General features: G+C 45.4%; 1 protein-coding gene across 1 annotated transcript in view; it reads left to right on the top strand.

Moving 5' to 3' along the window:
- The window catches only part of YPEL2 (yippee like 2), a 58,763-nt gene that overhangs the window by 2,234 nt on the left and 34,881 nt on the right, over nucleotides 1–21,648 (top strand). The window contains exon 2 of the mRNA XM_082861434.1: nucleotides 18,255–18,568. Within this exon, the coding sequence (XP_082717560.1) occupies nucleotides 18,452–18,568 (117 nt within the window). The 5' untranslated portion in view covers nucleotides 18,255–18,451. The remainder of the gene's footprint in view (nucleotides 1–18,254; nucleotides 18,569–21,648) is intronic.

Here is a 21,648-nt window from a genome sequence, read left to right as displayed (position 1 = left end):
AAAATGCAGTATGTAAGTCCAGTCTGGAGATGTTTATTCCCAGTGGGGCACATTTTTAATAAATGGGCCATGAGGTTGTGAGACAGGTGGTTGATAAGAAACCCTGAACTAGTGGGAATTGGGGGCAATGTACAATGAAAGGCATTAACTTAGATAAGAAGAATGCAAAGCCTTAGTCAGATATGTGAGCCATACTCTATGCAAACCCAGGATCCCTCATCTGTCACATGCCCAGGCTAGTCTAAGGGTATAGTGTTGTTTGATTTCAGCTGTCATGAGGCATTGGCCCTAAGAGATAGCCCCCCTTCCTTCCCCACATCACTCCACTCCAGCCCACTTGAGGGCTGCTGTTCATGGTTCTGTACCACTGGATGTTTCTAGGTGTGTGGGGTTGGGGTCATGAGTAGTGCTGTTGAGCCTGCTGTATTATTCACAGATTTGTGTGAATTTTCACTATTTTAATGACTTTAATGGTTTTGAGTCAATGACACAGTCATTGCGCCTGGGACATGAACAGTTTGGGCAGCAGAAAAGGTTGATTTTAATATCTGGGTATTCCAGGCTGTGTAATCTAGGAGAAGGGCAGACTGGTGATTTTATTTTTGTTAGGCATGGGGAGGGGAGCCAGGGGCTTGTCTGTCAACAGTTAATAAGAAGAGGTGCAAGTTTCCCCAACCCCTTGCCTGCCTCAGCCCTGGTTCTTTCCTGTGTAACAGCTCAGCTCCTGTGTGCAGGTGGATCTTGTTAGTATTCCGGTTTCTGATGCTGTTACCTCTGTCTCTACTTTCAAGCATAAACATACACACACCTGATGCTTCCACATGTTGTATGTTTCCCTCTTAGTTATTGTGTCCAAACATGTTGGTAAAAGAAATTTCCTTGAATTTATCAAAGCTACAATTTAGCTTCAAAGAGAACTCTAAATTATCCAAATTCAAATTCAACTGTGGTCCTTCCTGCCAAGGGTATGCCTTATATGGGAACACTAACTGTAGGATTGTTGAAATTAACTTTAATAATGTTCAGTTTGGTCAAGCAGCTCACATTAACAGTTTAGTTTTGAGCCTATGGAAAAAAAAGGAAACAACAAAAGGATGGCATATCCTAGGATAGGAAAAGCAGGTGGGATTCAAATTGAGGTCTGGATCAATTTTCTTTGTAAATTATCTTGGCATTTCCCTAGGGTCTGTCAACCAAACCACTAGTTGCTCTGACAGTTGCATTCTCTTAGCATGATGAGGGGGTATAAAGCTCTGGAAAAGGAAGTGTCCTTTTGAATTTTAGCATCCAATGATGGAAGGCCAGGGCCTGCAGGCTAAATGGAAAGCCAGGGGCCTACAGGATTCTGTTAAGAGTTTAGTGATATTATCCCTAACAAAAGGTGATACTGCACCTACCTGAATTTCCCTGGGAGCTGTAAATACAGCACTGGAGGTTTATAAAGTAAATAGGATTATGCCACTCCCATGTTTACAACTTTCACATTGCCCTTCAGAAATAATCCACCCCCTTTCCCTGTAGGCATTGCAGACCTCTCCCCCGTCCCATCCCAACTTCTCCCCCCCCCCCCCCCGCCCCCCAGCTCCTACCAGCCCTCACCTGGTCCATTCTGCTTCAGTCCAGCTCCAACTGCACTAGCCTTCCTGAGATTTCTAAAACAAGTAAGGTTTGTTTTTGTCCTTGGGCCTTTCTACTGGTAGTCACTGGTCTCCAAATTTTTGCATGATTGGCTTCCTACACTTGGGTCTCAGAGAGCCCCTCCCTGACCTGTTATCTAGAACAGTCCTCCATCCCTGCCCCTCAGCCCTTCTTAATCCCCTTAATTTTTTTTTTTTCCAAAGCACTTTAATACCATCTGGAAATGCATTGTCTACTTGATGGCTGGATTGGAAGCCCCTCTGTCTTGCTCACTGCTGACAGTGCCTAGCAGGGAGTAGCACAGGATAAATATCTAATTGTTGGTGGAATGAATGAATGACCAAGAGAGCCAAGGTTTAGAGTCTTTAAGAGTAAGAAATAATACTTATTTTCAAGAGAAGAGGAGGAAAAGAAGTTTTCTCTCTTTTCCTCGGAATTCCTGTTCCCTTGGAATTACTTTCTTTTGAGATTTCTGCTTTTCACCATATTTTTCATCCTTTTATTTTTTTTATGGGTTGCCAAAGTCTCTAAAAGCTCCATTGTTATTTTGTTGTTGTTAATAACTCTTGCCTCCCCTACAAGCCTTGTTCTAGGCTTCACTGTTCTCCTGACAAACAAGCATTTCTATCAGTAATCACATTTCATTAATACTAGGCACTATAAGTAGAGCTAAGAGCCTTGGCTTTGGAACCAGAAAGATCTGAAAAATTAGCTCTGTGACCTAGGACAATTTGCTAAAATTCTCTACATCTCTGTTCCTTATTTGTAAAATGGGACTAATAATAGTTACTATCATACAGGATTGATGGGAAGATTCAATGAGAGAATGCACGGGAACCCAGACACAGAGCCTGGCACATAAGCGCTTGGTATTAGCTATTAATAACAAGACTAATATTAATAGTTAGATTCCCTCTCTCACTGGCAGGAATTCCCTATCCATTGACTTGGGAGTGGGCAGTAAGAGGGGGAAAACTCCCAAATTTTAAATTAGTGTAAGTAAATGAAGACCAAAAATGTCACTTAGATTTATCAGAACTGGAATGGAATTTAGAAGTCATCTAATTGCACACTGCTACCCAACTCTTAATAAACATCCATGTGGAAGAAGTAATATTTATAGAAGTGTTTGGAAGAATATGTTGTCTACCTGATCTTAGTTTTATCCTTGAATTAAGCCGGGCCAACTGAAAGCTGCATACTTGGGCCATGTTACCTCAGCCCCTCCAGAATTGTTTTCACTGAGATGAACTTGGGTGTCCTGCCCTTTGCTTTATGGAGGGACGCTGTCCAAAATAGCTTTATATAACTTGCTACTACATTTCTTATAAGAATTTATATTGTTGAAGACTTAAGCTACAACTTCACTTAATGTCTCTGTTAAGTTAATCAGAGAAATTGCTTTCAGAACCCAGTGCTAGGAAAAGCTTTGCCTCTCCCAAGGAACTGGCATGATTTTTCTTTGTGGACAATTGGATATAACTGATCATGTTTCTCTTTTTTGCTTTGGCTGCCAGGAAGCAGAGAAACAAATTTGTGGCTTGACTTTAGTAACTGTCGGGCCCTGCATCCCAATTTTTTCCAGTGTTAACCCTATAATTTTATTTTCTTTGCTTTCAAGTTAATGGTTTATAACTCTATTGATTAGATATATGCTGGTTTGGGTATTAAAATCCACTTTAGGTGTTACATTTTAGAGATATAAACATTGAGGCCCAAACAGGCAAAAAGGACTTGCTTAGGACAGAACTAATTTGGGCAAAGCACAGACTGTAAATCATATCTTTTATTTCTCAGGTCCAAGGCTCTTACTATTCCCGTACATTCTGGAAAAGTACCAACTTCTGACTTAAACTCTAAATTACCCATAATGTCTCAATACTAGGCAAAGCCTTCCTTCCCTCTGTGATGGGAAAAAGCAACATCTGCCAATGAGGTGTGGCACTACCACTCTGATTCCTGTTTCCTGGCTAGGTCAGCAGCACTGAGCTCTCCTGTCTCCTGAGTTGCAGGGCAGTCAGCCCTCCCCCATGGTCTTGAGAATGTAGTATGTCCAGACTTAGTGGGTTTTATGTGAAATTAGCTTGCCTGCTCAGAATGAAATTAGCCTCTAGTGTCTGGAGTTCCCTCGGCTATTTCTTGCCATGAAAGGAAGGCTTGATATCCAGATGGCATATGGATGCCACTGAGGCTCAAACAGGATCTGCTGGGTGTGAACAGTGGTTGAGTTTGGTTGGGCAGAAGAAAGTGGTTTTATTCTATCTGATATGAAATTTAGTTATAGGAAATATTGACCTGCCTAATGATTTGTTTTGTTTCCCCATGGTGTTCTGGGTGGGAGTACCTGGGGCAAGAGAGCATAGGCTTGGAACATATCCTGCCTGAGGAAAATTTTGATTCCTATTTTGAGATAGAGAAGAGGAACCTCTGGCCTGGGGCTGAAACTCAATCTTTTATTTTGTTTTATTTTTGTTTTGTTTTATTTTCCTGGGTATTCATCATTCAACAGATAATTAGACCTTTGGGAGAAAAAGGTAAGTCATAATATGGCCCCTGCCCCTAAGAGCATATCCTCAAATAGGAGTGATTAAGACATCTATGTCAATAACCAGAGTACAAGGTAGAAAGAGTTTAAGTTCATTACAGAGATACAGAAAGAAGGGTAGGCATTTTGGAGATGTGGCTGGGAAGAATGAAGAGGATTTAAACATGCAGAAACATGCCAGGGTAAACAGTGTGTGCAAAGGCACCGAGGTAATGACATGACAGGTAATGTATGAGGAATGCTCAGGAGGCATATGAGATGCAGGAAGGAGATATTGCTTGGGCTACCTACCATTGCTACAGTTTAGAGGAGCTCCATAGATGTGGACCGTGACTTACATTTGCAGTAGAACTCTGGAGGATGAAGGCTAGCTGATATAGATAATAGGCATCCTCAAAAGTGAGACTAGGGCTTCCCTGGTGGCGCAGTGGTTGAGAGTCCGCCTGCTGATGCAGGGGACGTGGGTTCATGCCCCGGTCCGGGAGGATCCCACATGCCGCGGAGCAGCTGGGCGCATGAGCCATGGCCGCTGAGCCTGCGCGTCCGGAGCCTGTGCTCTGCAACGGGAGAGGCCACAGCAGTGAGAGGCCTGCGTACCGCAAAAAAAAGTGAGACTATCCCTAGGGATTCTCAAACCTGGTTGCCTTAAGAATTCCTGGCCCAGCCAAAAGCCTATAAAATCAGAATTTAATACCTACACTTCCCCCCCACCCCAATTTCCCAGGTTTTCCTAATGCAGACCACCCCACACATGTCTGAGCTCTGGTCATCACTAAGGTAGTTGCTCTCCCTGGCAGATACCAACTACTAAACATCCTTAACCTTTGGCCTCCTTTCCCTGAGTTTCTATTTTTGCCTCTTCCTTTTCTTCTTTTGTTTGTATGTTCCTGTGTGTCATCCATTATGTTTGTTTTCCCTTTATGTCTTCTTTTATCACCATTTTGGTCTTTGTCTGTTGGGGGTCCCTACCTAAGGTGACCCACGACCAAATGGACCATAAAGTAGAAATGAATTCTCTTTCAGCATTTGCTGTGCTAATGGTATAAACATGTGTATTATGTAAATATAAATTAGATAGGGCTTTTGGTTAGTTTTGCTTACATGATTCTTAATTTGTTTTATTTAGGATTGGAGGGAAGAAGTATCCCGCACATGCCTGCAGCCTTAAAGCTAAATATCCCGTTAGCATGAAGAGATGATAAGAACTGAAAACTAGCTTTTTTTTGTGCCTAATCTGTTGTCCCACCTTCTGGTTCAGGTTATTCCCTTCACTTATTTGTTTTCTCAGGTTTCTGCAATTAAAAGTTGATGCATTGAGCCAACCCTGACAGCCTGAAGATGTTTTAAGAGAACTTGACATCTTTGTTTTGCGTTGTAATTAATTGACTTAGACTCTCCCTCTGGGAGATAGTCTGCTTGTTTTAGAGGGCTCAAGTACCAAGGATGCACATCTTCAGACCCCCCTCTGTCATGTCTCGGTTGAAGGATCCCCTGGGGGGTGGAGGTTGAGGGGGGCTGTTCCCAGGATCCCAGTTACGGTACTTTCTAGTAGAGTGACCTTGGGCAAATTGCTTAACTTCTCTTGAGCTTTTTCCTCATCTTTCAAATAGGAGTAATCGTAATAATGCCTGCCTCTCTGGGTTGTTGTGAGGACTGAGATAATGCATATCAAGTACTTGGCCCCTTATGGGCCCATAGTACGAAATTAATAAATTGTAGAGTCCGGGAGGCTTACTGACAGTTGCTGAAGGGCCTCAGATGACTCTCCCTATCTCCTCCCCTCCTTTCCCACCCTCCTTCAACCAACACTTTCTGAGCTCTTAGTGCCAGTGGGGCTTTGGGCTAGCTACGATGGGTGATTAACCAGACATGGTCTCTGGATGTGGTCAGGAACAGCACACAGTCTAGTGGGAAGATTGACCCATAAACTACTAGCTTTGTGGAGGTTTCTAAATTATATGAAAAAGCTGCACTGGCAATGTGCATGGCTCCCCTTAGTGTGCCAGGCCTGAAAGGAAAAGAAGCTGTCTTTCTTATTAAAATCTATCTCCCATTCCCATAGTAGGAGAAATCCAGAAATTTGCTCTAGAATCAGTCTGTCTTCCCCTCCCTATTCATTTTCCGCTGCTTCAATAAATGGCAACGTTAGATGACAGTTTAATTCTTAGAACAAAATGCATCCATCTTTGGGTTGGTGATGGCTGGGACTTTGGACATACAACAGGCATCCTTTTGAAAGTGCCTCTGCCCTTTTTTTCTCTTGAGTTTTAAGTTCAATTTCCAAATTCCAGTCGTGGAAAGGCAGGGAGCCCAGCCACAGATGTGAGAGTCTAGAGTTTTGGATTTATTTGAAATGGGAGATTAAAGTGAGAAAGCCAAAGGCATGCTGACAGCTGAACAATAGAATTGTATTGGCAGATTTGGGATGGATGGTTTGTAATTAATTGAGGCCCCAGCTGTGCCCTCGGGGAGCAGCAGTTAAAGAGAAATCAAGGTCACACAGTGCCCATATTCCAAAAGACATTCATTTAGTCAGTGAATAATCTTGGATATTTGAGTGTGTGGGACACAGATGACAATCAAATAATCTCAATAAAACTACAACTGTGAAAAGTGCTATGCCTCTGGAATTGGGGGCCTGACTTAGTGGGTGTTGGAGGAGGCTAAAGGGAGGGTTCCCTGGTGAAGTAGCCTGAAGACTGGCCATCTCTTCCTCTGCTTTTCAAGACGTTGTTTTCTTGATAGATCTTCTAAATGTCTGTTTTTACATTACAGTTCAAGTGTAGCCTTGTCTGGGGACAGAGGAGTGGACCCAATCTCTCTTTGGGTCCCAGATCATGGGAAGAAAGTATTCGCTTTGTTTTGACCAGGATTATCATCTCTGACCATGGCCAAATACAAAATGCAGGACGGACGCCGAGGGCGGCAGTCTCTGGGAGCAGCAGAAAAGGGTGGATCTGGTTTCTTTGAAATGTGGAGCAGAGGCAGGATGGAGGGACCCCTTCCCTCTTAGTCTGCACCAAGTCTACCACTGCGTTTTCCCTGGCTCAGTCTTGCCTAGAACAGCAGCTCAGACTGCCGTGGGGGGGTTGTGGGGATCAACCTGGAAGGGTTTCTCTAGGGGTCCAGAAGCCACTGCCAGCCTGGGGAGGGTCCCTTGGGAAGCTGCCCTAGGTGACACACAGAAATGGTGGGAAGGGCCAGGTGAGACAGCATGGGAAATATTTCTGCCGCCAGACAGCAGCTGGGTAAAACCATCAGAGGTTCTTGTGGTGTGGCCCATCAGAGATATGGCTCCACAGTCCTGAGGACTTGCAGCCCAAGTAAGTTTACATCATAAGAGTTTGCTAGTTTTCAAACTTTGTGGAGCATTAATGGCGTGTGAGTCCCATGTAATGCTCAGAATTCAGTATTTTAAATTGTACTGGATAGTGGCAAAGCAAGGAGACTAAAAAATATCAGCTTTACAGGGCAGCACGGTGCCAGTGATGGTCATTCAGTTTACTCAGTTAGTTAACATTTATCAAGCATCTCCAATGTGCTGGATACTAGGAGTCCTGGGGAACCAAGGCGGGTAGAGACTGGACTTCTGACCGCAGGAATTTTCCAGTCTGGGAGACACACAACGGTGGTGTGTTAAAGTGCCATTCCAGAGAACAGTTTTTTTCATGCTGGAAGAAGGGGGTCCCCAGCTCTGCTTAGGGTCTTATTTGAGCTGGATATTAAGGGATGAGCAGGCATTTCCCGGGCAGAGAAGACAGGTTAAGGCTTTGCAGGAGGCTGAAATAACTTGAGAAAAGGTAGTGAACGAGCTTGGTCAGCTGGGGATGCAGGTTTGGAGTGGGGTGGGAAGGTGATGAGAAGATAAGGAGAATTGGGCCCAGGTTCTCGGTGCCACCTAAGGGGTTGGACCTTGTCCTGTAGGCTGCTAGGAAACCACTGGAGGCTTTGAAACATGAGAGAGATGTGATCAGATTGTGCTGTATACATAGAATTCTAGAATGGGCTGGAGAGGTAAGAGCTGAGTCAGGGAGACCAGTTTAGGAGGTTCAGGATGAGAGGGGACGGGGCTCACACAATGTGCTGGCTGTGACTGGGGATGGCAATGGGAGGGGGGATTGAGAGGCACAACCAACTGTCTAGGGGACAGATGGAGTGTGACATAGAAGAGAGAGAGAATAAAGGGTGTTTCCTGCTTGGGCAGCTGGACCTTCAGGAGGAAGGAACAGAAGGGGGGTGAAGGGGGTAGGATCAGGGGGAAGGGAAAAGATGGTGCTGGCTTTGGGAGTTTGAAGTGCCTTCCTAGGAGCCAGAAAGAGGCCCCCTTTAGAAAGGAATCCAGGGTTCAGGAGCAGGGGACAGAGGTGTTTAGAAGACTTGGGTATGGGTGAGAAAGCTGGGGGTGGGAAGCACCTAGGCATATGGTGGAAGAGCAGCCAGGGAGATTGAGGCTCAGTCAGAGACACAGAAGAACCCAGAGAGACAAGATGAGGCCCATAAGGGAGAGTTTCAGAGAAAAAACAGCCCATGAGAGAGCTGAATGCAGCACCAGGGCCAAATAGCGTTAGCATTCAAAAGTATTAGTGTTTGGACTTGGCATGTTGGAGGCTGCCCATATTTTTGTTACTCAAAAGCCTGGTTGTGATAAATGATATTCATGGAGCATTGCCAGAAGGCTCTGTAGCTCTTCCATTCCTCTGGAGAGCTGATATCACTGGATCCAGCCAGACCATCAGGATCTGGGTCCTTGGGCTGCCACGTCCTTGGGCTGCCCTGATTTGACCCCATGTAGAATCCCTTTTACTGAATTGCTCTTTGGTGTTCATTACGCTGGCCGTTTTCATGGAGGGGCCTCTAAGAAAGTCTTGCCAAGAGGGTTCCATGGTGGGGAGGGCTGATGTGCACTGGGGCTCTGTCCGCTGGGTTGTTCATTGTCTCCTGTGACCACCCACAGGAGAAATAAATGTCTCTCAGAAAATCTGTATCCTGAACAACCAAGATGCTTTTATTTCATAGGAAATATAAACCTTATAACTGCTGGTATTTTCTTTCCTGCCTTGGTTACTGGGGAGCTCAAAGCCAAATTTGCAGTTGAAATTCAGTAAATATTAAGCAATTTAATAGTATGCATTTCTGTGTCCTAACCCTCCTTTTGTTCTTTTATTCCTCCTATCGTAATTTCTTAATCTATTTTAATAGTATAGTATTGTTCATGTTTTTGTAAGCCACCTTAAATCCTTTTTGGACCTTGGAGTTGTATAAGAAAAAGAAGAAAGCCATTGATGAACTTTAGCCAAGCGTCCTTGGTAATAAATCTTCGGACACATCATTTTTGGTTGAAATTGTAGAAACAACCCAAAGTGATATCTGATCTCTTCATAGCCAGCTAGCAACAGCTACTTCTATGTAATAACTAGTAAATTACATGCAGGTTTCAGAATGTTCAAGGGGAAGTGCCTCTTCTCTGTGCCATGTTCTAACAGATGTAAGCCTCATATGGGGGCCTCGCAGGCAGAGTGCTGAACTAAGGACCATGTGATAAATATATTGCTTTGCTAACAGATGTTTCAAAGCACCGTCCAGCCATATCCAAGTGGACTCTGCGAGACTGGCAGGTCCTGTGACCTCGCTGAAATCAAGGTCTTAACAGAATAAAGGTGGGTGGATGGGTACTCAGTTCTGGGGCAGGGTTCAGCTGGCAGAGACATCATTACAACATGAAATCAGGACTTCAGGAGCTGAAGGAACCCTAGAGATCATGTAGGATTATCATCTGACAGATAATGCTCCTGAAATCAAGACTAGGCCCTGTATCCAGCATAGAGATGAATGGTTTGTTTTGTTTATGAAAGAGAGTGGTTTCTCTTTTTTTTTAATTAATTAATTTATTTTTATTTGTTGATTTTTGGCTGCGTTGGGTCTTCGTTGCTGCACGCGGGCTTTCTCTAGTTGTGGCGAGCTGGGGCTACTCTTCGTTGTGGTGTGCGGGCTTCTCTTTTTTTTTTTTTTAATTTAATTTTATTTATTTTTGGCTGTGTTGGGTCTTTGTTGCTGCTAGGTGCGGCAGCGGGGACTACTCTTTGTTGCGGTGCGCGGGCTTCTCATTGCGGTGGCTTCCCGGGCTCTAGAGTGCAGGCTCAGTAGTTGTGGCGCACGGGCTTAGTCGCTTCGCGGCATGTGGGATCTTCCTGGACCACGGCTCAAACCCATGTCCCCTGCACTGGCAGGCAGATTCGTAACCACTGTGTCACCAGGGAAGCCCAAGAGTGGTTTCTTGACTATCCAAACTGGTTTTTATTATCAGCTGGATGGATTTGAAGTACCACCTGGGTCCAGAGCTATAAAGTTGTTAACTATGAAGTGATAGCATTGCTTTCCCAGTACGTCTTGCACATCAGATCGTGGCAGTTTTGATAGCGGAGTTTCAGTAAAGTTGTCAGTAGTGGCCTCATCCTGGGATTAGTAGAGTCAGTGCAGACTGCAGAGGTAACTTCCACTTCACTAAGTAGGTGATGGAATGGTCTGTTGTTTGGAATGATATTGCAATAATGTCAGATTCCCAGCTAAGCCACCAAAACCTACTAAAACCACAGTATACCTTTAAGTGGATTAATTTAGGCCTAACCCTCTAGCCACCATGAGTCAACCGGGCAGACAGGAGCACTGCTCATTTGGGTCTTGTGAACAGGAACAGTTCCCACGCTTTTTCTCCCTTCCTGGTAAGGATGATCCCAGCTAATCAAGGTTATTGAGTACTAATGATGTGCCAGGTGCTATGCTGAATGCTTCACTTGCCTTATGTCATTTGACGCTTTTGTCTCCTCCATGAAGTAGGCACTGTTACTCCCTTTCAGGCAACTTGCCCAGTGGTGATGCAGCTAGTGAGAAGAACCAAAACAGAATCCAAGTCCATCTGTCTCTAATGCTGTCCTCCTCACCAGTGGACGACACCACCACCCACTTCTCTTTGTGGCAGCCCAGGGAAACTGGGTCTCTATGCTCCCTGGTCTGAGTCCAGGATTCTGATGAGATTAGGAATGGGGAAGGAGGACTACCCTCTTGGGATAGGGGCTTTCCACAGCCATTCTGTCTCTTTGTTTTTTTCTGTCTCCAGTCCCAGAAATGGCTTACCTATCCCCCTTCCACTGTCACCTATTTATTGCCTCCAATCAGGGCTTCTCTCTTTGCTCCTGGAACAGACTACACAGTCATGCTCCTACCCTCCTGTCCTTAAAGCCTCTTCAGGCTTTCTAAGAGTTCCTACAATAAGTAAGAGATGGAGAAAGCTGGGAAATGGTTAAGCTGTTACCTCAACAGATATATATATATATATGTGTATGTATGTGTATCTATATATATAAATATTTACTATAGTATATTTTAACCTAGACCCTGTGAGTGTGAAAAATGGGCATGGATGCCAATGACAGGCCTTTGATTAACATCCAGGACTTAAAAAACCTTCTGTTGCCTAGAAGAACTGTAGTTACAGGCATCTCAGCACAGGATCTGAGTGGGGGCTATGGGGGAGAATAGGGTTCCATGGGGCCAGAGTCATTCTGCGTCCTGCTTTGTTACTGGCAGGGGGAAGGGAGGAGCCTCAATCATTTGTGCTACCCACATGGATGAGTAGACTGGTCTAGTCAGCAGCCCAAGGAGAAGCAGGGGTGGTTTAGTGCAACAGTGGCCGCTACTGTGTGCTCTGTGCTGCCGAGTTCAGGGGGTACAGAAACAACTAAAATGTGGTCCCTACTCTTGGCACTTACCTCTAGCAGAGGATACAGAGGCAGAATCATTTCAGTTTCAACAGGGTAAATGTTAAGATGGAGGTGAGCACAGAGGATGGGTCAAGAAGTCCAATGCTGAGGGGATATTTGAGCTGAGTCTTAATGGACAAGTAAGGGCCTGGTGAGGAGGTGGGAAGGATATGTCAGATGGAGGGAATGGCGTCAACAAAACCACGGAAGGGTGAAATGCAGGTGTGGTGTATTCGGGGGAACTACAGAGAGTTTGGTTGGCAAATCTGAACACTTAGGAGACTGTTCCTGACACACAATAGACCCTTAAGTATCAGTTCAAAAGATGGAGTATACAGAGTATGAGAGGTGAGTCTCTCATGGACGCCATTCATGGATGTCAATGGTTGTCAGCAATAATACACACTTGGAATTTACTGGGTGCTTACTACATGCCAGGTGCATATGCTGAGTACTGTATGTGTATTAGCTTAGTTAATTCTCACAAGAGCCTTATGAGGTCAATATTAGTGTTCCTAGGTTTTGATGAGAAGAGCAAGGTCCAGAGAGGTTAAGTAAGTTGTTCAAGGTCACACGGCTAGAAAATTATAGAACTGAGATTTGAAACCCTCGAAGTCTGATTTCAGAACCTGTCTTTTTAAAAAAATTGAGTTATAATTAGCGTACAATATTATATTCATTTTCTGTGTACAACATAGTGATTCAATATGTTTATACATTATGAAATGATCACCACAATAAGACCTGTTACCATCCGTCATCATCCGTCACCATACAAAGTAATTATGGTATTGTTGACTATATTCCCTATGTGTACATTTCATCCTCATGACATTTATTTTATAGCTGGAAGTTTGTACCTCACCTATTTCATTTGTCCCCCCCACTCCTCTCCTCTCTGGCAACCACCAGTTTGTTCTCTGTATCTACGACTCTGTTTTATTATGTTGGTTTATTTGCTTTGTATTTTAGACATGTAAGTGAAATCATATGGTATTTGTTTTTCTCTGACTTATTTTACCTTGCACAATACCCTCCAGGTCCAACTATGTAGCTGCAGATGGCAAGATTTCATTTGTTTCTATGGCTGAGTAATATTCCATTTTATATATATATATATACACACACATACACCGCATTCCTATTCATCTATCGATGGACACTTACATTGCTTCCATGTCTTGGCTATTGTAAATAGTGTTGCAATGAACATAGAGGTGCATAGATCTTTTTGAATTAGTGTTTTTGTTTTCTTTAGTTAAATATCCAGAACCCATCTGCTTACCCACTGTCCCGTATTGCCTTTCTGAAGGACATGAAAGTGATGACATGGTGAGATCTGCTTTTTTTTTTCTTTTCCTCCTCCTTTAGTTCTTTCTTTCTTTTTAACGTTTTTATTGGAGTATAATTGCTTTACAATGGTGTGTTAGTTTCTGCTTTATAACAAAGTGAATCAGCCATACATATACATATATCCCCCTAACTCTTCCCTCTTGCATCTCCCTCCCACCCTCCCTATCCCACCCCTCTAGGTGGTCACAAAACACCAAGCTGATCTCCCTGTGCTATGCAGTCTGCGTCTTTATTCCTGTCCTGCCCCTAGGTTCTTCAAAACCATTTTTTTTCCTTTTTTTTTTAGATTCCATATATATGTGTTAGCATACAGTATTTGTTTTTCTCTTTCTAACTTACTTCACTCTGTATGACAGACTCTAGGGCATCCACCTCACTACAAATAACTCAATTTCATTTCTTTTTATGGCTGAGTAATAATCCATTGTATATATGTACCACATCTTCTTTATCCATTCATCTGTTGATGGACACTTAGGTTGCTTCCATGTCCTGGCTATTGTAAATAGAGCTGCAATGAACATTGTGGTACATGACTCTTTTTGAATTATGGTTTTCTCAGGGTATATTCCCAGTAGTGGGATTACTGGGTCATATGGTAATTCTATTTTTAGTTTTTTAAGGAACCTCCATACTGTTCTCCATAGTGGCTGTATCAATTTACATTCCACCAACAGTGTATGAGGCTTCCTTTTTCTCCACACCCTCTCCAGCATTTATTGTTTGTGAGATCTGCTTTTTAAATGCATAACATTGGCTGAAATGCAGAGGGTGGATTTAAGGGGCAAAGGAGGCTCAGGGGCCTGCCAGGGCTGTGTGAATCAGAGATGCTGTGTTCCTGGCAGTGCTTTTAGGGCCTTTGGGAGCATGGCCACTGGGGAAACCACCTCTTAGGGGGATACTCCTATGGTTCCTCCAGGGTCATCATCACCTTGTCTTACCTTGAGAAGAGAATTCTAGGTTTAGAGAAACGTCATCCCAGTAGTACCATCTACCTTGCTTGAAGACAAGCTAGAGAGTCCTAATGGAAGTGGCAGGAAAACTATGTATGTCTCTGAACTCTTCGGCCTCCTTTTTCTTCTCTTTTTAAGTAGCAACATATATTTTTAAAAATTCATTAACCACTAAAAATAATAATAGCTACAATTTTGGTGTGTTTTGTGTGCCAGCACTGTGTATGTACTTACATCAGTCTCATTTAATCCTCATAACCCTGTGTATGTTGGTCTTCTTAGAATTGGGGAAGCTGAGGGTCAGAGTGGTTGAATAACTTGCCAAAGTCACTCATTTAGAACGGAGTAGAGCTGGCTTCTGATTCCAGAGCCCACTTCTTTTCCAGAGAGTCTTTACCTACCCTCCTCCAATACACCCCACAAAAACAGCAACGCTGAGGCACATCTAGGGGTGGTCCTGTCCTGTGGCTGGAGGTGCCACTTCCCCTGGCAAGTTCTGCCTTCTCGGTTTCTGTGGCTCTGTGTGTGGCGGTACAATCTTGTTCCCACATCATTTTTCCAGTTCCTTCCCGACTTATCTGAGGAATTCGTACCTCATACCCCTCCATCCTGGGGACACTCAGAAGGTTCTGTTTTGAGTTCCACCTGAAATTGTGGCTCCTTGTGGAAAAGGCCAGTCCGTGAGGTGGGACGGCCAGGTTTGCTGTGTGCTCCCTATGCGTTTGGCTCTCAGAGTGGTGTACTAAGGTCTTTGTTTTTAATCATAATAGTTCACATCTTTGCTTTCCATGCTGCCCAGCGGGAGCCAGCTGGAGGTGGTAGCAAATCTTCCTTTAATTTCCACTGTGATGGATTATTACTTCATTTAAAATGGTGTTTAATTTGTACACGTGCCCTGAGGCTTTAAAAAAGCGAACTCATTTGATTATTGTTGGAAATCAGTTTAGACTCCACAGTATGTTCAGCGGGTTGGACTCATGAAGCCCCATGGAGCCTGTGGCCCCATTAACAGGTACCAGCGTCCAAAAATTAAAATGTGGTGAGTTCTACAGCCCCATACCCTTAATTTCTTCCATAAAAAAAACCCAAACAAACATCTGTTTCATCTTCCTTCCTAAAAACTGACTTCTTTTTTACTTCCTTTTTAAAAACAGACTTCTTTTTAAAGCAGCTTTTAATATTTTCCCTTAAGAGGGAAGAAGACAGTAATAGGTGATTATTTTTTGGCCCCTAGCTCTCACGTTTTTTCTCACTCATCCTGTTCTCTCTTGACCCCCTCTTGATTCTCCTTCACTTTGCTTTTCCGGACGCACAGGCTCAGCGGCCATGGCTCACGGGCCCAGCCGCTCCGCGGCATGTGGGATCTTCCCGGACCTGGGCACGAACCCCTGTCCCCTGCATCGGCAGGCGGACTCTCAACCACTGCGCCACCAGGGAAGCCCTCTCATTCCTTCTTGATTGCCCTGTACCAGTGGGACAAGATTCATATTTCAGCAAGCCACTTTTTCTTTTCTTCCTTCTTGGGTAAGGACTCACTTTTGTGGGTGCCTGTCAATCCCTAGCAAAGAGTGAGAGGACCAGAATGACCATAGGGCAAAGTCCAAGGCCTGCAGCCTAGGCTCTCTGGGGCTTTTCCAACACCAGGCAGCCTGGGATGTTGCTTGCATGGCCTCTTTTTAAGTTCTGAGCTGTGGTGTGCAATGAATGTGTTTGTATGTGACATACTCACATTTAATGCAGACTGTGAATGATGATTTCTCCAAAGGTAGCCATGAATAAGTTTTGAGATTCACATTTGAAGCTGAGCATAAACCGGCAGAAACCCCTGCCGGTGAACTGTTTTCGGGTTTCCTACAGAAGAGAAGTGAGAAAAGAAATAATTCTACTCTGGGGAAAGGCATAATTTAGAAGCCGTCAGCATGTGTAAGAAAACAGACTCTGTGGCTGCTCTGTAAACCCAGACTGGCAGCCAGGGCTCATTGTTTCCTTTCCTTCCTTCAGCGTTTGTATAAGGCGAGTGGGGCCAGCGCCCCTCCGGCTCCCCACGGGGCAGCTGAGGCTGTGGACTTCAGGAGTGGCTGGCCTGGGGCAAGCCTCCCGCTTGTTTCCCCGTCTTTCCTGTTCCTTACCCCCTGACCTATCACCCCTTCCTTTCCTGGAAATACCGTCCTTCCTGAGAGTGGAACAGGAGTATTGGAAGGTTCAAGGATATTTCAGGAACCCCCAAGTGGGGTATTTAGCTCTTTCTACCACCTCTTCCACTTCAACACCCAACAACATTGGGCTACCATGGGCTTTCGTTTTGACCACTCACCTTCCACTTCCACTTCCACTTCCACTTCCACTATGCCTGGGTGAGACGCAGGGGTTCTGATCCAAGGGGTCGTGTTATCTCTTGTTATGGCCAGGCCTACCTCCGAGGCAAAGCTGGGGAGGTTAATTCTCACCCCCATATTCTTGAAGTATTTCTGTGATGTTCAGTTTAATCTGATTACTCATCTTTGAAATTAGCGGTGGGAGACCGAGCAGGGGAGACATTATGCCTGGGCCCCTGTAGGTGTGAATCCCTTCAACAGTTGGACATCTTGTGTAATTGGTCACCCTGGGTGTGGAGCTTGCTTGGCTCAGCTCCTCAAGGGACATGCAGGGTAAAGGATAGTGACCCCTGCTGTCCTGCAGCCTAGTGCTGGCCGGTGGTGTTGGCCACTCAGGAAGCTTTGTGGAGGCCCAGGGGTATAGTGGCCTTCGGTGACATTATGGTGGGAAGGATGTCGGGGAAGAGGGCAGCTTCCCTGCTGAAGATTCGGTTCCAGTGAGGTTCAGAGGAAAAAAAGGACTATGATCTGTGGGCTTTCTCCAAACATCCAGATGGGCCCCAGGCATAGTCCAGCAAGGAAGATCTGATTCTGTTTGTCTTCCTCCCCTGTCTCTCTAAATAATTTTATCTTCAAAGCATGACGCAGGCGTTCATTAACACTCTGGCTCTCCTGGGAGGTAGGCAAGTGAGAACACCACCCCCGTCAGTGAAGCCCAGGGAATAGGTAGGTCCAGGAGCCTCAGGTATGTGAGCCACAGAGAAACGAGCGGATCTCAGACCTCGGGGTTTTGCCCTCAGACCTTTACTCGGACATACCCTAGGTGGCCCTAGGAGCCACCCCTCTATCTCAGTTTCCTTCTTTCCCATTAGAATAAAAAAGCTGAGGCTGTGGAAGGAAAAATGCTGGGTACTGTGGGATGAGTAATGGAAAATTTGAGCGTTGAAGAGAAATTCTGGTCAGATTCACTGTCGTCGTGAATTTTAGATGCAGGATCCTGATTATGCCGTTAGTTTCATTAATTTACTTGCTTTAAAAAAATGTGCTGAGCATCTACTTCTGGGTGAGAGGTATCACAAACAGAATCACTTCTCCTAGAAGTACTGGCTAGCCGCGAGGGATCCTGCTGGCTGGGAACTTGATCCTTTGTATCCCATGCTTGGTTCATAAGCAAAAGATGTTGGCTCATAAGCAAAAGATGTTGCCTCTTCAGATGGTGGTTGCAAGTGCTGGAGGACTCCTGGCATCTGGAAATGGGTGAGAAATCCACTTGTGACTGTTGATGTAGCAAATCTCTAGAGACTAAACTTTTCAAGCCATTTATCTTGGTTGGATCAGGCGATCCTTAGGAGTCCTCTCCCTGGGGTTGGAGGTAGCATATCTTTAAGCCTGGCCTTTTCTAGGGCTCCCTAGGAATGGTGATCATGCCGGTTTGCTAGATGTTGGTAGGGTAACTCCTGAGAGCCCTGAGTTGATACTGAACCTCCGACTCTAGAATTGCAGCAATGTTGGGATCTCCATTGGTTTCTTTCTTATTCATGGGGCATCTTGGCACAGTGTAAGAACAGAGGAGGGGGGTCATTTTATCCTGTAAATGTTGCCCTCTCTCGGGTGGCAGTTGGACTCTACTGTACTGGCTTTGCAGGAAGCCCAGCCCCATCAGCTAATGATATTCCTTATCTTGGCACTGCAGGCTGCTGAGAACCAGCCCTAGACCTCTGCTTGAGGGTCCTTCTTCTGAAGACATCACCAGTGTGTGGAGCCCGCCCCACACCCACCCCCTGCCAAACCACGGCCTTTACCTGTGTCTTCCGGTGTTTCCCGTGCGACCCATCCTGTGGGAGTGCCTCGTGGGCCGCCCCAGAGTTCACCCCACACTCAGCAGCGCCAATGGTGAAGATGACAAGATCCAAGACTTTCCAGGCATATCTGCCCTCTTGCCACCGGACCTACAGCTGCATTCACTGCAGAGCCCACTTGGCCAATCATGATGAACTTATTTCCAAGGTACATGTTCCCTGCAGGCCTTCCTTGCCTACCTTGGGGGAGGGCACTTCTGGCTCCTAGGTTTGCAGACGTTTATGAGCTCTGCCAAAGGGCCCGGAACATTTGTATTCCTTCTTTTGTCCAGGGAGGGCTGACCCAAATGGCTGTCTCACTCAGCTGAGAAATAACTCGGAGTTAGGGGGAGAGTGTACTCGTTTAATCTGTAACTTTGGAAAGTAAATGTCATCCCTGTTGAGTCTGTGGGGGCTGGGGGCTCGCGAGCCGGAGGGGAGAGGGGCTAAAGGGATTGGAGCCTTGCGCTCTGCCTGCCTGGGCTGTGTTGGCAGGTGCATGCGATGTAGGGTGCTGCCTGCCTAGAAAGGAATTCTGAGAAAGGTGGTCTCTTGTAGGAGAGGTTAATGGCTGAAATGAGAGAGGGGAATATTGCTTTTTAAGCCCCTAGGGAAGGTTACCAGATGATTTAGTTACTAAAATGGGTGGCCTTTGGAGGACCAAAAATGGCTTGGTGAAGAGCTGACCCACTGGCTTGTCGGGACCTTTCGGGCTTCTACGTGAGGTGAAGTGGCATGATGTTTGGTCACAATCAGAAGAAAGAGTGGAACCCCATTTTCCCTGGGGAGCCTTGGCACCTGCTTCCTGAAGTTGGGGTGGGGGAATTATTAACAAATAAGTAAACCTAATGTCCCGTTGAGCAGTCCAGACACTGGCTCCTTCAGGCAGCGTTCAGAGGGGAGCTGCTCCCTCCTGGCCCCAAGCTTCTTGCCAAGGGAGGAGAAACAGCTTTAGTAGGCTGCAGGAAAAGGAGAAAGAGCTCATGGGGGACTTTTCGCTTTAAAAAGCATCCTTCTTCAGAACCTGGACTTCATGCCATTAAAGTAAAAAAAAAAAAATTTATGCGGACTCAGACAAAGTTTAAAAACAAAAAAATTTAGTGTTCTTGATCTGTTTACAACAACTGCTAGAAAAGGTGGCATCACTTTCCCTGCCTCTGGCTCGGTAGCCCCGCGCAGAGCCGGAGGAAGGATCAGCAGTTACAGAACAGCCCTGTCCAGCTGGCTGATCTGACAGGAAGTGGAGAAGCTGCTTGAACAACCACGTCTGTTAGTGGGGATTCTCAAATCAGGACTGCAGATGGAAGAACTCCTCCTTCTAGGCCTCTTCTAGGGTCTAGGGTTACCAAAAGGCTTGAACCCTGCAGCTCTCAGAGTCCTGGTCTCTGGCCCACTTTCCCTTCTCTAGGTTTCTGCTAATTACTCTCCTCTATGCTATTTGTGTTCCAGCCAGCCTATAGCTTCCTTCTCTGTCAGCTAACTCATCTTGTCTCAGATTCCTCTTGGACCTTTGGGGAACCCCTGGAGCCTGGAAGTTTGGATGTGGGGAGGCTATGTCAGTGAGAGGAGAGGGGAGTCAGTCCTCTTCACTTTGGAAGCTTGGAGGGAAAATATGAGTTGTCCTACTTCTGGAAATCTCCAGAGGAGTAGAAGCCAAGACGTCTTTTTAATATCCAGAAGTACTGTGGGGACTTCCCTGGTGGTGCAGTGGTTAAGAATCTGCCTGCCAATGCAGGGGACACGGGTTCGAGCCCTGGTCCGGGAAGATCCCACATGCCACGGAGCAACTAAGCCCTTGAGCCACAACTACTGAGCCTGCACTCTAGAGCCCACGAGCCACAGCTAATGAGCCCACGAGCCACAACCACTGAAGCCCACGCATCTAGAGCCCATGCTGCACAACAAGAGAAGCCACCACAATGAGAAGCCCGTGCACTGCAATGAAGAGTAGCCCCCGCTCGCCGCAACTAGAGAGAAAGCCTGCGCGCAGCAACGAAGACCCAATGCAGCTAAAAATAAATAACTAAATTTATTAAAAGAAAAAAAAAGAAGTACTGTGTATCGTAAGAAGTGGAGGTAACCGTAAACTGTATTTAAGCACGTCTGTGTGCTAAAAACTGCTACTTAACACTTTATAAATATTATCTCACTTAACCCTCATAAGAAGCCTTTAAGGTAGGTGATGTTAGTCATATATTATATGGATGGAGAAGCTGAGACTCATACAAGTTGTCTAAGAACTCAGGTCTTGAGTTCTCAAAGAAGAGAGAGCAATTACTTTGAGCGTGTTCAAGAAAAATTTCTGGAAGAGGTGGTATTTGAGCTGGGCCTTGTGACATGGTCAGAAGGGAGTATGCGGGGATGACAGTGGCCTTCAGAGTTGATGTCTTACCTCTTTGGCTGGTACACAGGGCCTTGGATGATCTGGCAGAGCCTAGCTTTTGAGTTAGGGTCCCTGCTGCTTCCTTGATTTATGTTCCAACCACTTGGAACTAAGCAGCATTTCCCTGAATATGAAGATAGGGGTGTTTCGGGCCTCTGTGCTTCAGCCAAAAGCATCCGTTTTTCTTTACCTCCTTCCTCTCTCACAGTAGCTCTTACACATCCTTTTCCTCCTGGGGCCATGTCCTATTAGCTTTGTATCTCTGGGTCAGAATCTGACCCATAGCAAGAGCTCAATAAATGGTCAGATAAACAGATGGATGGCTCTTGAGCCTTGGGAGAAGACAAGTGATGAGCAAAGAAGACTGTTGGCCTCATGTCCTCCTTTCTGCCCCTTTTGGGGCAGAAAGGCTCCTTCACAAGTCCAGGCCAAAGTCAGCACAGGCTGCAGTTTCATTGGCTACAACCCGTGCACAGATGGGGTGCATTAGAGCTTGATGATTAAAGAGTTGTGTTAAATGCCTGACGGTGGGGAGAGAGTGAGGGAACTGTGGCTGGCATTGCACAAAGATTCCTTTATTTCATTCCACAGCCACCCCCGGCGTTAAATAATCTATAGATTCTTATGCAGGTCCACTTAATGGAAAGATCACTGCCCCAGCCCCCTCCTTGGAAAATGGGCCTTTCATTTTGTTCCTCTCTTCCATTTAAGAAAGTTCAGGGAGAGAATGTTTCTCCTGTTCTCCCCTCTTGACATAATCTCCTATGCGGTTTCAGAATCCACCCAGTGGGAGTTAGGAGCTGGGAAGCAGCTAACTGGAGCAGCAGTGTAATTAAATGATACTTTGTACTGGTAACAGAGCCTTT

Source organism: Leucopleurus acutus, assembly GCF_964270905.1.
Source record: "Leucopleurus acutus genome assembly, chromosome: 19".
Taxonomy (NCBI): domain Eukaryota; kingdom Metazoa; phylum Chordata; class Mammalia; order Artiodactyla; family Delphinidae; genus Leucopleurus; species Leucopleurus acutus.
Note: the sequence above shows the minus strand (reverse complement) of the source record. Positions and strands in the feature narration are given on the sequence as shown.